The sequence below is a fragment of the Sarcophilus harrisii genome, chromosome 6 (assembly GCF_902635505.1).
Source record: "Sarcophilus harrisii chromosome 6, mSarHar1.11, whole genome shotgun sequence".
Lineage (NCBI taxonomy): Eukaryota > Metazoa > Chordata > Mammalia > Dasyuromorphia > Dasyuridae > Sarcophilus > Sarcophilus harrisii.
The window spans coordinates 48,344,299-48,360,489 of NC_045431.1; the positions used below are offsets into that span (position 1 = coordinate 48,344,299).

At 30.0% G+C, this 16,191-nt stretch overlaps 1 protein-coding gene across 5 annotated transcripts in view; it reads right to left on the bottom strand.

Annotated features, from left to right (window-relative positions):
* Positions 1 to 7,230: 7,230 nt before the first annotated feature.
* The window catches only part of EPHA5 (EPH receptor A5), a 454,937-nt gene continuing 445,976 nt past the window's right edge, over positions 7,231 to 16,191 (bottom strand). For all 5 annotated transcript variants that reach the window (XM_031942342.1, XM_031942341.1, XM_031942339.1 and 2 more), the window contains one exon: positions 7,231 to 8,021. In XM_031942342.1, coding sequence (XP_031798202.1) covers positions 7,916 to 8,021 — 106 coding nt within the window. In that variant the 3' untranslated portion in view covers positions 7,231 to 7,915. The remainder of the gene's footprint in view (positions 8,022 to 16,191) is intronic.

Sequence of the window (16,191 nt, forward strand, 5' to 3'; positions counted from 1 at the left end):
TGACTCCCAATCCCGAGCTTTTCCCACTATGAGAGGTCTCTGGATGAAGTAAAACTGCACCCCATAAAAGTAAACAAATGTCATTTCATTAATAAAAGCAATACCTTCAGTGAAACAGATTGCAAACTTTTTACACTATTAGTAAAAAGCTTAATGAGTTATCACAACAGAAACCATTATACATGGGGGGGTGGGGGTTAATTTCATGATGAACCTTTTGGAACTTAGGGCCGTTCCTTAGATGACAGACAGTTCATTATACTTGAAGCCATTCTAGTTTAGTAAGACCTTCAGAACCAGTGCTAATAAATAAAATCCAATAAACTTCTCTAAATAAGAATCATAGAATTAGGAAACTCAAAAACAAGAAGGTGCTTAGAAACCAGTTAAGTGAAAATATTTTTTGTTGTTTTTTTGCTTGTTTTAATGAAGATATCAAAGACTAGAGAGCTGAAGTGATTCACTTGTCTAAGATCACTCAGTAAAAGGCAATCAAGCTTCACTAATATTTGTAGTTGAAATCTGACTAAAACTATCAGAATTGGGTTAGTCTGTCTGTTTATTGTGTATAAATAAATGAATTATTCTGTTAATCGTATATAAATCAATATTGTTGTTGTTACTAAGAAAATAAATTAAAATAACTAAAAAAGAAATGAAAATATTTTGAGAACCATAAGAAAGACTGAAACATTTCCATTTCTTATTCATCCACTAATATGGAATATATTGTCAGAATTACAAAATTTTAGGGCTAGAAAGAAACTTAAATAATGAACTGTACCCAACTGATAAATGGTCAATGGATATGAATGATTTTCAGATGAAGAAATTAAAATGGTCTATAGTCATATGAAAAAATGTTCTAAATCACTATTGATTAGGTAAATATAAATTTAAAAAACTCTGAAGTACCACCTCAGACTTCTCAGATTGGCTAAGATAATAGGAAAAGATATGTTGAAAGGGGTGTAGGAAAACTGGGACATGCATTGTTGGTGGAATTGAGAAATGATACAACCATTCTAGAATTTTGCCCAAAGGGGTATCAAGCTATGTATATTCTTTGATGCAGAAATGCCATTACTAGCTTTGTATGTCAGTTAATCATAGGACAGGAAAAAGGACGCACATGTGCAAAATTGTTTGAAGCAGCTCTTTGTGGTGTCAAAGAATTGGAATATGAATAGATGTACATCAATTGGGGAATGGCTGTGTAAGTTATGGTATATGAAAGTAATAGTCCATTACTACAATCATAGTCCATGATTGATCTATAGAAAGTGATGAAAAGGCTGATTTTAGAAAGACCTGGAAAGGTTTACGTGAACTGATGTTGAGTGAAACAAACAGAACCAGGAAAACATTATACAAAGCAATAACAAGATTGTGCAATAATCAACTATGACAGACTTGGTTCTTCTCAGCAGTTTACAGATTCAAGCCAATCCCAAAATACTTTGGATGGAAAATGGCATCCACATCTAGAGAAAGAATTATGGAGGCTGAATGTAAATCAATACATGTTATGTTCATTTTTACTTTCTTTTTCTTCTTTTTTTTTTCCTCATGATTTTTCCCATTTTTTTCTCTCCTAACATGATTCATTAGTATATTTAAGAAAAATGAATGGAAATATATAACCAAAAATGTTTTTTTTCCTATATAACTGGGGGCAATAAAAATTTAAAAAATAAGATGAATTATCTCTTATTAACTTTTACTTTCCCCCATCCTTTTATTATCTATTGGGTTTGCATTTTTAAAAAATTATGAAATGTGTCTTCATCTTCTTTGTGACCTAATCTGTATAATGAAAATAATTCTACATTCAGAAGCAGAAATCCAATCCAAGAGCTCTAATCATTGCTCTTTTATAATTATATAATATAAATATAGAATTACAACATAATTCTACATATAATAATAAATAATTCTTGTATGACTTTGAGCATGCCATTTTATACCTCTGGGTCATAGTTCATCCTTAAAATAAAGGGTAGGAGTGAGAGAAGAATGGAAAAATAATTTATATAACATCTACTTTGAGCCAGACATTATGATAAGTGTTTTACAAATAATATCTTATTTGATTCTCTTGACAGCCTTGTGAGGCAGATGACATTATCATTCCCATTTTATAAGTGAGGAAACTAAGAAGAACAAGAGTTATGAGATATGATCAGAATTACACAGATAGTGAGTATCTGACATTAGCTTTGAATTCAATTCTTCTTGCCTATAAGCCCAGAACATCACCCACTGTAACAGCTAGAAACCTCTATAAGAGGATAGACTAGATAATATCTGTGTTACTTTCTACCCTTCAGGTTCTATGATTTTATTATTTTAATTCTCAACCAACTGCTAAAGACAAAGCTTCATGAAGTTATCCCCTAATTATGATCATCCCCTATTTAATGAACCTAGAAAACTATCATAATATTTTCAAATGGAAATCATTGTTAAAATGCTGAACAGCAACAATAATAACCATGTGCATTTGTAGGGGTAAAAAGAACTAATTCATTTTTGAATCCATTTGTAAAGCAAGCTCATATAATTTACCATACATAAAAAAGTCATACTTATTAGTCACCTTGCATATAAAAGCTACTTTTTCCTATTTTGTACAAAAAGAGTCCATTAAAATAAACGATAAGCAATTCCTCCCATACTCATCTCCTACCCCTTTCATTAGCTATATCTGACCCTGGGAGAAGGATTCTACCCTATGTATGGTTCATCTGGCCAAGGTATTCTGTGAATTTTTGTCCCAACTTCCTTAAAGATCATTTCGAGAGCAATCACTAATGAATAATTAACTTTCATTATATAGACAAGTAACCAACAGAGTGCATGTTAAAAGAGTCCAAAATTAAATTATTGAGTTATTGTAAAGTGGACTATGATATCAATGCTATTCCCTGACTACAGAAATTAGACATTTGGAGTGATCTACCGTGAAGAATCATGAATATGTTTCTGGAGAATAATGTATATTGAATTTCAAAGCAATCAAGTTGATAAATGAATTGTGTTATTCTGTAAATAATCAATCTTACATAGTTATAAAATAAAAAAGGAATGAATATAACCTAAATAATTAAAATGGGGATTAAAGCAAGCCACTCTTGTAAACAATTTCAAGCATGTTTTTGCATCAACCATGACAATTGGATTTAACTGTATTCAAACTTTTTTTTTTATTTTATGAAAAAATAGAAAATTTCATATTTTACACTACAAAAACATGTACACAAACAAAATGCACACAGAGCATCAAATTAAAAAAAAAAGAAATAAATATAGCAATACTATATCTATGCTTTCTACAAGTTAAATTCTCAGGCAAAGAACTGAGCTTTCCTATTGGCTACCACAAACTATGAAAATGTGGACTGAGTCACTTTTTACCTGCATGGCACCAGTGGATATTGATGAAAATATTAATCAAAGACTGAGACTAAATATAACTCTGAATCTGCTATTCATGTAATTCACATACTTGTTAAAGACTAATTGTAAAACTATTGCAGTCTAAAGATTCACAATCTCTTGACCACTGGGACTTCTACAGGTTTTTTTTTTTTTTTTTTTTTTAACACACACACATATATATATTAAATACTGAATTAATACTAATTTGCTTGTTACCTTAATTTTTCCCTCTTGTAATATTTGGAAGGATTAAATAAATTTTGCATCTGATGGTTGTCAATCAGCCCTTTTGTGTTGTGATGTCTTCACATAGCAATAATAGATGTTCTAGTGCACAAGAACTTTAGAGGGGTCATTTTTAAAGAGATGTTCTCTTATTTAGATGAATAAGAATGTCATAAAAATAATTTTATTATCTGTCAAATGCTTTGATACATTACCATAGCAGCAAAATATACTGGACAAAATAATCCAGCTGGACTATAGAATTGGACTCAAGAAACCCAATGTAAATGAAAACAAAACAAATGGCTTTCACTTATTCCAGTTATAAACTCTAAGTAAAGCTAACATTTTAATTCTCATTATTTTACATCATCATTATCTTACTGTACATGAATTTATTTTATTTTTAGACTAGCTGTCTGCCAAAGATGACAGAAAAGACTGCTAACTATAGTGCTTAGCTTTCTCTTTTTTCCTGTTTAGTATGAACAAATGAGCTCAATTAACTATGTAATAATATTAAAATTACTTAGCAAATGACTAATTCCTGATATTAAACTTATTTTATTTTCTATGAACTAAATTGGAATATATCCAAAAATGCCTTCCAAAGGCAAATTTCTCTTTCTCTGCTTTTTATATCCCACATCAGTTGAATGGCATTGTTGTGTCTTTTTTGATAATGTTTCCTCTCAGATTAAGATACAGCATAGACTAATTGCTATGTAAGTGATCAAATGAAACTCAAGGGTTTTTGCTTATTTCTTTGTTTTCTAATGCTGCTATATTCAGAAGAGTTGTACAATTTCTTTACATGTATTTAAGGGCAATAAGGACATGTTCTTTTGTCTAATAGTTTATTCTTTCTAATAGCTGCAGTTATTAAGGCTGGCTTACCCCATAGTTTTAAAATTCTACTGGAAATGTGATTTCTACAACATTGCCTAACTTCCAGAACACTATTATATAGATACATATTTGATTTCAATGTACAGTAAGCAAGGACAAGGTACTTTACAGAAATACAAACATATAAAAAATCAGAAACAGAAAAGAAATAAACCCTTACTTTTATATATACATTTTCATGCTTTACCATTCAGAAAAAGGAGCAACCCAGATAGGTCATAGTACAATTGAGCCAAAGACAGAAATCAAAATCAAGCTCTGATTGATAAAACTAATAATTGTGACATTTCAACAGATATTGGTGAGCTAGTGTCTCCTCCCCGTGGTGACTACTTTACAAGGTCCAGCAGTTAGGAAGCTACAAATACCCAAAAGATATTTCTACTGACAGCTCTAATAATGTTATTTATTATTTGACAAATCTCCTTTATGTGCTAAAACTATCTTGTCTCAATTTTATTTGTGATGTCCTGGTGCTTGACAAAATGAAACAATAAGATGAGGAATCACACCATCAAGATTTGTCAAACCTTCTCCTGGTCTTCCTGCCTCACTGAATTTCATGAAAGCTGCCAATCCCACTCTTTTCCTTTATCCATTTCTCACATTTATAGATAAGCTTGGCACCTTTCCAATTGGTGTTATGTCCAAGGGTGAACAAATATGTTAGCCAGGCATTTGTTCTTACTTTTATGACTTCATCAGATTTATGATGAAAACCTCCTTTTCTTATTTTCAGCCAAATTGACAATATTTTAAAAATCTGTGCAAAGATGGCTTCTCAGGATGGACTTAGTATTTATGTGAACATTTTAAAATCCTCATAAAGACTTCCTGTTATGAAAACTAGTTCAAATGAATATCAAGAATTTACAAGTAGAAAATATTTTGGGTGACTGTATATATACATGTTTATGTGATATGAGCTATATAAATACATATATTATGCATATATATTTATATAACTTTATATGTTAGGTTATACTTTAGAATCTTAGAAATTTTCTTTAAATCATCAAGTTAATTCTCAGTTTCATTTTGGAAATTACTCTCTGCTTCCAAAGGATTTGTGTGGTTGTCCTACCATTAAGGGAATTATATTAAAGACTAAAATGATCAAATATTTTAACAGCAATTTAGATTTTTCTCAATTGCTACTTTTCTCACTCAGATTCAATTTTAAACAAATCCAAAAAAAATCAGAATTTTAATTATATTTAACAATAAATTGTCCAAATTGCATATCTTAATTGAAATGGGTAAACCACCATGATACTTTTTAATAACTATGGCTTATTAATCTTATTTCAAGGGGGAAATAATTAACTTTTTAACAAGTTCCTTAAATATCCAGGAATATAAACGAAGCAAAACTTATATATAGAAAGGTCATAAAGTTAACTCTTGATCATTAAATTTATTGTCAACTATTAGCAAATTTTTTAAAACCTCTGGTTTTCTTCCTTTTTCCTCCTGCCAAATGGCCATGTTACACTAACTGGTAAGATGGAAAGGGAAAAAAAAAGTAAATTATTTCTATTTTTCCCTTGGCATCCAAATTAGGAAAAAACCTAAATACTATAAAGAAATGAAATCTTATATTCTCTCTGTATTTTAGTCTAGTATTGTTTACAATGTATGATTTAGAGTTGGTTATATCTAATCTCCACTTTGTCCTCCTTACATGTATAGATTAATACTAGTAATTATATGACACAAACTAACAAATTACAAGGTATAAGTTTTTAGGTAGGCTAGCTTGCATGATCACACTTCCAAAGATTTTCCGGACCATCATGCCTTATTTTGGACCTATTATTGCCAATCATCACTAGATAGGGTTTCTGGATTTATACATTTGACATTTTCTTCTTGCCTTTTGAAATAACACTGATTTAAAAAAAAAAATAAGTATTTTCATGTACACAACTGCTACAGAACTCCATTCCCCAAAGCATCATTATCACATAACAGAATCAGAGTTGGAGTTATGATATGAATAACCAATTATCTGCAAATACAACTTTTGGAAGACTTAGGTCAGAGGAAATCCTGGAGCAAAATATATGCTAGTTGTCATCACAGTGCTGCCTTTACATCAAAATTACTATGGCAGAGCCACAATGGCACTGCTTACAAAGGATTAACACTTAGGGGTAAATGCTTAGTGCTGTGCCCATGGATTTAACAACATTAATGGGAACCCGCACAGTTAAATCCCTCTACATCCCACTGACAATGTGCCCTTTGGTGTCAACTTTGCCTGACAAGATATTTTCAGTGATTCCAAAAGGTGAAATTTCTTATGGTGGAGCAAGATTAATGGCTAGAAGAACTGCATTGTCACAGATATCACAAAGTGTTTTTTAAAAAGCCAAAGGGGATTTAATCTTATAGACATTTTCTGTTAGTGGATAGAGAGATTTAATGCCATTTGGACACATGGAGAGAGGGGGGGAAAGACAAACTTGTTTCATTTTCAGTTGTACTCTTCCTTCTCTTATATGCATTCTAAATATCTAAAACTTGTTCATCTATGTTGCTAGAATCAAAACAATGGGAAAAATACAAGCAGAGTATAACATACACAGAACCCCTAATATTCCCCTCCACCCCCAACCCAAATGTGTACCTGAATTTGTAGCAAACTGTACATAATATACAGGCATTTTATTAATAATCTCCAGAAGAGCAAACTAAACTCAATTTTATAACACAGAAAAATAAATATACACCCTGTATTGTATTTGCATTAATCAAGCAATATGTTTATACACTAGTCTCTATAACTTAATGCTGTGTAACAGCATTTTAAATTTATAAAATGAGATATCTATCAAGAAAAAAATCTAATCATATTGCTCTTCAATACACTTTTGTAGACAATTAAGACTCGAAGTAAACTTCAGTAAACTGCAGCTTTTTTGTTGGCCCACAAATGGCCACAAAACCATTTCCATTCAAGTAAGTCATTGGAAGTATTAACATGTGCTGCCATTATTCAGGATATAAAGGTGCTTCATATATATTCATATTCCATGTACAAAGTGTTGTGGGAAGGATTTTGTTTTTGCAGAAGCATAAGAAAATGGTTAACCTAAACATATTTCCACTTCTTTGTTTCATGCATGTTGTATTTTTTTTTTTTTTTTTTTTACTTCATGAAAAATGAAGACAGAAGAAAGCAAAAAAGATTTTCATCAAATACTGGTTACAAATTTTGTGGAATCAATGTTTTTTTTTTTTTTTTTTTTTCCTGTTTCTTTGCATCAAAATCAATCTCATGGCTAGTTTACAAAGTGCAGAATTTATCACTTGAGGAAGTGACGTCAAAACAGAGTTATAATGGCACCATCCCATTTACCAGCTGGACCTTCATTTCTTGAAGGCTGTTCATTATCTTCTTCTGGTGACCGACAAGAGTCACTCCCAGTCGTCTCAAATCCCTGCATGAAGAAAGCACATATTGGGTGGATATATTTATTCAATTCGTTGTATACCTCAATATTTCACACTGTTTTTTTTTTTTTTGGTTTTTTTTTTTGCACTGTGAAAGTGGCAAACATATTATGCAGAAACAGATTGTAGTCACAATGTTAAACTCTAGAGATCAAATTTTCAAAATTGTGCCCAGAAAAATCTTTACTTAGACACATATTATTTTGGTAATAAAAAAAAATATGTACTTATAATATTCTCTGGTAGTTGAACATGAAATCTTGCACATGCAAACAGACATAAATATAAGAGGGCACAATTTGCACATAATAATTTAAAAATTGTGGCCCTATAAAAAGGACATTTTTTGCTCAAAGAAATTAGAAAGCATCATTTTTCTTATCTGGATAAAAAGTTGAAGATCTAACTCCATGTTTATATTCATATATTTATTCAATTCTGTATTCACCTTAAAGTTTAACACTAGTTTTCCACTGACAAAGTGCACTGATAGACTTCTTTCAGAATAGGCATTTAATAAAAGTCATGAAGTCTAATTATGATTATGATTACAGTACATTCACAATATTATCAAAAGTTCATTTTTATACAGAAAATGAAATAGGAATGTTTTCTTCTTTTATCAAATAACAACTAAAATATGTAGGTATTAAAAGCATTATGAAGATTACAGGAAAAAAGGAAGGATTTTCATCTAAGAGGGTTTTTTAAACAATCAACTATAATAATTAAAAAAAAATATATATATATAATCAACTATAATAATTAAAAGCACAGTAGAAATATCCATATTGACAACTCAAATTAACACAATATGAATGGAATTAGAAATCAGAACCCATAATTCTTGCAGATTATATCACAGGACAATCATTCATTTGATTGCCATTAGAGAATGATTATCATTCCTCAACAGAGCAAATAACGTGTGAATTGGGAATTTTAAATAATGTTGTCACCTTAAAAATCCTATAACCCTATGAAATTCTTGGACAATTCTCCTATTATTTTCATGATTATCATGTGAAAGAAAATAAATCAAGGAAATGTTTTGTCTGGCACATTTTCTGTTACTCTCATAATTGTTTTTATTTTGTCAGTTGTATATAAAGCTAGCATTCCATTTTGAATGAAAAAATAATAAAGACCAAAGTAGATGTTGATAATTTTAGATATACCATAGCTTATGTTTTTTATTATAAAAGTTTGGAAAAGAACAAAAAGTATATTATGAAGTTGGCTTTGTATTTATATAAGCAGATGTCATAAATAGTAATATTCAGAGGTATTTAATTTTATTCTATTTCCCTTAATACATGGGTATAGGAAGTATCTATTACAAGTTGCAAAAAAAGGGACCAATTTATCATTAGGAATGAAAAGTCATTGATCTTTCTGATGAATTTTTACTAGGTAATGGAGGAATATTTTAAAATTGTCTGTATTTATACTTACTAGGATCCAGAAAAAAGGTCATAACACTAGATTTAGAAAATAAAAGGAATCTAGCACTCTTTCTCATTCCCCAAAAAAGACTTCTTAAAATTCCATTTATTAACAAAGTAGATTAATTACTCTACTATAAATAATAAGTACGTAGAGTATCATGGTATATTGAAAGTTAGTTGAAGACTTCATTTTCATGTAATTCTAATACTAACAAGTTGTGAGATTATTTCCCTTTAAAAGGAGAGAAATTGGGTGATTTTGAGATTCTTTTCATGACTCCTACTGTAATGCTGGAAGTTATGTGATGCAGTAAATAGAGTGCTGTGCCTGGAATGAGAAAGAATTTGTCAGTTCAAATCTAGCCTCAGACTCTTGACTAGCTATGTGATCCTCAACAAGTCATTTGACCCTATTTGTCTCTGTTTCCTCATCTATAAAATGATATGGAGAAGAAAATGGTAAATGACTCTAGTATCTTTAACTAGGAAACCCCAAATCAGGTCAAGAAGAGTCTAAATGACTATACAATTCCAGTAATGCTATGAAATATCACTCTCTTTACCTATATACAATAAAAAATAATATCAATTATTTTGAAAATAAGATAAAACAAGACCTCTTCCTTTGTCTATGAAACTGGCTGCAAAGTCTCAGATTTATGAGAATTTTAGATTGAATACTAAATTTCCTTACTTCCTTATGAATCTAGGAGTAAAAAGTTGTTTATGAATCCAGGTTCAATTTATGAGAATAAAAATTTTGTTTGGTTTATGTAAAAGTTATGTCTAACACAGGTACATGAACCCTGGAGGAAAAAAGGCAATTTTAAAAAGCTTCATGGCTCATTATTCTGAAAATAATCTAGCAAACAATGATCTCATACATTTTATCTTACAGCTTAAATTATATGTTAAGACTACAAATTCCGAGAGTTCTGCAATTGCCAATGGCAAAAGTAATTCCACAGATGGCATATTTTATGGAGATATAAAAAGTATGATAACATTAATAATAATAATACAACTAATAGCTGAAGTTACATAGTACTCAATATTTTACAAATTCCTATAAATACATTAATTTATATACTCCTCACAACAGCCCTGTGAGGTAGGGAGTACAAGTATTTTTAAGCCCATTTTGTTGACAAGAGACAGAAAATGAAAAAGGTATACATACATAAAGGCATTTAGTAACCCAAAATAAACAGATTAATATTTATTCTTAAGTACTTAAAATGCAGTATTTCTACCCAACACCAAAAGTGTTTTTTTTTAAGTAGAACTGTATGCCTACATTACTGAATCAGCCAACTGAAAATTTATGTCCAGTAATGAATTTATCTTTTATTTCTCCTTTATAGAATTGACTGTGTTAGATAAAGATAGATTTACTTCTTGTGATGTATCTAAAGATAGACTTACTTTCCCTAAAGGGAATTGAGTTCAATTCTGAATAGAATTTGAACTTTCAAAAATTTTTCACATTTTGAAGTGTACCTAATCCTTATTAACTTTCTATGAATAATGGCTGCATAAATTCACTCTTCAAAGCAAACCAAACATTTAGGTTTTAAGAAGCATTTCTTTCCTTCTTTCCTCTCTCCCTTCCTCCCTTTCTTTATTTCTTCCTCCCTTCCTCCCTCTCTCCTTTCCTTCTGTCCCTCCTTCCTTCCTTCCTTCAATTTCCTTCCTTCCTTCCTTCCTTTTTTCCTTCTTTTCTCCTTTTCCCGTTCCTTCATTTTCTTTCCATACATGACAGCTTTTTAAAATAATATATACCATTTTGGTTCTATGCATCACTGAGACACACAAAGAAATGATACAAATACATTTCCATAGAGATACATTTTATGAGTATAAGGAGGTTAGTGAATTATATTACTTCATTTTCTCACATCTAGGACAGAAATTTGTTTAATTGTTCCGTAGTCTCCAACTGTTTGCTATATATAGCCTATCCTATGTAATTCTGAAAAAAAGCATTAAACTGTTTTTAAAATATTTGCATCATAATTAAATAATATCTATGGATAATAGCACAATATGAAAATATTAAAATATATCATGGAAATTGAATACATTATATATAAATAATAATTCTTATTTTTATATTCAAGCTTTTTGAAAATCATTATTATCTTTTTATGATGATATACTGGAAACTTGAAACAACTTTAACAGAGGATGGGCCCTTAAGTATATCTCTATGTATTCAGGTAATAAGAGTGTTCCATGAAATAGTTCTCTTTTAATTATTACCTTTAAGCATGGTGCTATTTCTGTCTTCATATTTTTCTCATTTTATGATTTCATAATTTTCTTCCTAAATTATTCCATAACTGAGTAAATAAATAGCAATAAAAATGAAATGCAAAATAATTCAAACTTTGATTTTGAGGATTAAATCACTGGCATAGATGTCACTTGAAAAGTTTTTGAGTAAATGCTTTTGCATTAGGAACCCAAGTATGTTTTTTAATAGACTTTATTGTACAAAACAGCAGGCACACAATATATAGCTACAGAAAATTTTAAGTATGTCTTGTTTCAGTTCATCCATAATCATCAGGCTACTTCAATTTCTACTATATACCCCATATAATCTTAAGTAACACTGAAGGCCAATTCTAATGAATACAAGAATTATAATAAAGGCTTATGGATCCAAATATGAAAGAAGCATTGTTACATAATATATAATGTGAGCTCAACTGACAATATATGATAAGTTTGGAAAGAACTATGAATAAGATAAATTGCCACTGGATGGGATTAAAGTCTCCCAAGATATCTCATATTATTTTCTACAATATTTTTTTTAGCTCCTACCAGACAAAAAATGGTTTGATTTTTAAGTCTTTAAGCATGCAGAGTACGGAAAACAGAACAAAAATGTTAAATTTATTTTTCTATAAACTATTAGTTATTCAGAACTGACGTATACAGTTTGTAGATTATCCATAGCTCTTACTTGCATTTCTCCCTTCTGTCTTACACAACTGGTCACTTCTACAGAGGCTTATCACTTCTCACTAGTCAGTAAGGGATTAAATACATATACACTAAAGTTTAGTATATTCTCTGAATCTTTCACCAGTTACATCTTTAAATTGGATAATGTACAATTTTCAGGTTGATTTTACCTGAAATTACTATGTATTGAATCTGATTGTATTAGAAATCAGAGCCAGTAAATGGGGGAGCACTTATTTTTGGCTGATTTAGATGAGAAGTTCCTAGAGGATTAAAATCACATTTATAATGTGCAGAATAATAAATTGATATAGATATGTTAACACTGTGTCAATTTTCCCTCTGTTGAAAAAGAGCTGAAATGATTCACATGAAATATTTGGTTTTATTTTATAAAATCAAATACAGCCTAACAATAAAAATACATAATTTTAAAAACAAATTAACATATTGTCATTTTATTTTCTTCATCTATGCTGTTATTGTCCATGATTTATTTTAATCTATGTTGACACTGGCTCCATTACCTAAATAATCAAAAGTTGACTGGGTAGGTCTGATAGGCTATTTAGAAAGCAAGGTACTATTCTTACTTTAACTCACATCTTAGGATTCCATTCACAATTCACATAGGCAACAAAATCCCCCTATAGAAACTACTGCACTGGAATTGTGCATTGTAGTATAGATTACATGTTTTTTTCATTGCCATGGATATTATTCATGTGACTACTCCTTATCTTCAAATAGCAATATTTAAGTTCTGAGAAGCACAGACAGAAATTTATACTGAGCCACAAGATCTCTCTCTTGCCTATTTACAATTTATCTACTTACACACAATTAGGGAAGTTTACCACTCCCTACAAGCCCTGATCCCCACCACTCCCTTTCCTCATTTGTAAAGTTAGAGTATCAAGATAAATGGTTTTTATTATTTCTTTCAGCTTTCAATCAATGTTATAAACAGTGATATATTTCAAGTCTAGATTCCCTCTAAAACTACGTTTTATGGACAAGGTAATATCTTTTTTCTTTTGATTAGCATTTGGCTGTCAGGGCCCTTAGCTTGCTACAATTTGATTTGGAGTATAATTATCAGATATATGTATCAAGAGATGTTGTAAAGCACTCTTTAGAATTCTAGTTTGTTTTCCTCTCTGGCTTGAAAGTGTTTCAGGATATAGTGTCTTCTTTGTTTGGTTTGTGCAGTCCCTTTTTTTTTTTTTTTTTTTTTTTTTTTTTTTACTTTGATAAATAAAATTAATATTTAATTATGACAAAGATTCACAAATCAGAGTCTTTTATTTCATAAAACTAATGCTTAAATGTGACAAATAAAAATTGACCAAATCAGAGTCTTTGATTACTAAAAGCTTATTTATTCCTTTTGCTGATCTCCCAATTCATTTTACTAATTGCTGGGAATTTTAGGAGTATCATACTGAGTCTTTGAACTAGAACCAGCAGGATGAATGGACAAGATCTTTTTCTCACCTGTAAAATTGATTTTATGCTTAACCTATTCATCTACTTCTAGGAGTTATTTAGTACTCTATTGTAATGATGGTCTTGGAAATAAGTGAAGAGTAAATTTGAAAAAGAGCAGTAAACAAAGTTATCCAAGTATAAGACAAATGTTTTCATATAACTATTTATAGTCACATGTGGCTATCATGTCATTATTGTCAATATGGATTCCCAAGGATCTCTCAAGGTCCTTCCCTAAGGTCAGATTTGACTACTATGAGAATAGCAAATAAACACAATTATCTAGGTTTTTAAATAGTCTCAGTTTATCTTACTCTTCCATTCAGGCATAAGAACAGAAAAAAGACAGGAGGGCAATTGGGTAGATATAGCAAGAATGCAGAGTATATGAAAAGTACAATCAAGAATAGATAATTAAGCAAGGGAAACAGCTTGTAAGATCAAATACAAAACAGAAATTACATAGGAAAAAATATATAACCAGAAAAAAAAGATCCTTTGAGGAATAAAAATAATAAAAATAGAAAAAATAAAATGAGAAGATGACTAATGGAAGATATTAAACATCCAAATCAAGAATTTATTTATTAAAGGAAGGTGTCCCCCGCAGGAAGAAAGGAAGAAATTAGAAACTATTGCAAGAGTATTTAATGTGAGTTCAATGATGAGAGGAGCTTTAGAAAGGCCATGAATTTTAAAGTATTTGAATATGTAGCAGTTTTAATGACAAAAGGAGACACCATTTAATGCAAATATGTTTATTATACATTTACAAGTAATCTGACAATGGGTAGAAGAAATACCTACAATATCATTTTAATATAAAATGACAAATAATGAATTTAATAAATTAAAATGACATTTTTTTACTGAAAAAATTAAATAGCAATCATATAGAAATATCTTAAAATAAAAATAATCGGCATTTTTTTTTTCAGTCCACTATTTGCAAAATACCATTGACATAAGTCCTATAGAGTTAGGACTAAGAGTGTACATATATTCTGTATGAGATTAGGTAGCTACTGTTTGTGTATTGTAGGGAAGAGGAGTTTGGAAATAGGACAAACAACTTTTAGATCCATTTAATAATGGGTTCAGAATATGAGAAATGCTGAAGATATGGATGGGGATTACATGATCTCAGCCACAGTTAAAAGTGCAATAATGCTAAGATTATAAGATTGGTAAGAGAATGCTTAGTGGGGAAGTGTGTGGAAGATGGAAAGTGAAGCATATATAATGCTTAGGATAATTTTAGTACCCTTCTTTAACCACTTTTTTTTTTTTTTTATATTGGTGATTTTAATGATATAGGGCAATTCTCTCTTTTAAGAAATGCCTCAGAGGAAGGAAGACCTTCAGATTCTAAATCTGATACATACTGGCTATGTGAGTCTTGGCAAATAACTTAATATACCTCTCATTATCCCAGGTAACTCTTAAGATTACAAATTAAAATAATTGATATTCTTAATTTTAAAACTTTTTCACTAATGTTATTTTAACCTAGGAATTTATAAATGAACTACCTCTTCAAAAAAAATGTTTTACAGTTAAGTTCCCATTAAATTTCATAACTGATAATTTTACTTGAAAAACTCTAGTGAATCATCCTAATAATAGCCAATTTTAAAAAATAAATAACAAAGATAAAGTAAGACTATACATAGAAAAAATATAATAAAAATTCAAAGAGACAACATTAGGGAATTCACCAGTTAACTGTAATGATTTTTATTTCATAGGATTTGATCAATTTACTTTTTACGTGCAAACAGAAAAAGACACAATTGGTTTTACGCACCAAATAGATAAGCAAAGGTACCATCTGATGAATTCTTGCATTATTAAAATGCAAATGTGTACCCCCTACTGATCCAATGAGAAAATATCAGCTTTTATTAAGTTAGGTGTTACCTGGGCATCATTACACAAAGTCAATATGACAAGGTGTAGTTCCTTATTTTTTGTCACTGCATAGGACTAGCCATACCAATTGTGCTTACATTGTTTTTGTATTTACATTCATGTAACATTTATTTTATATAGTAGTATAAAAAACTGTGTCAAGAAAAACATTTTTTTTTTTCACAACACAAAGCAGCGTTATACTAGGGAACTAGTTCCATTTATTCAAACCCAAATGCTATTTGCTTAAATAAAGAAGCAAACATACTGGAGATATGTGACATTGACTTCAAGTTGACTTCTACCATGCATTTATTGGTTAACAATAACA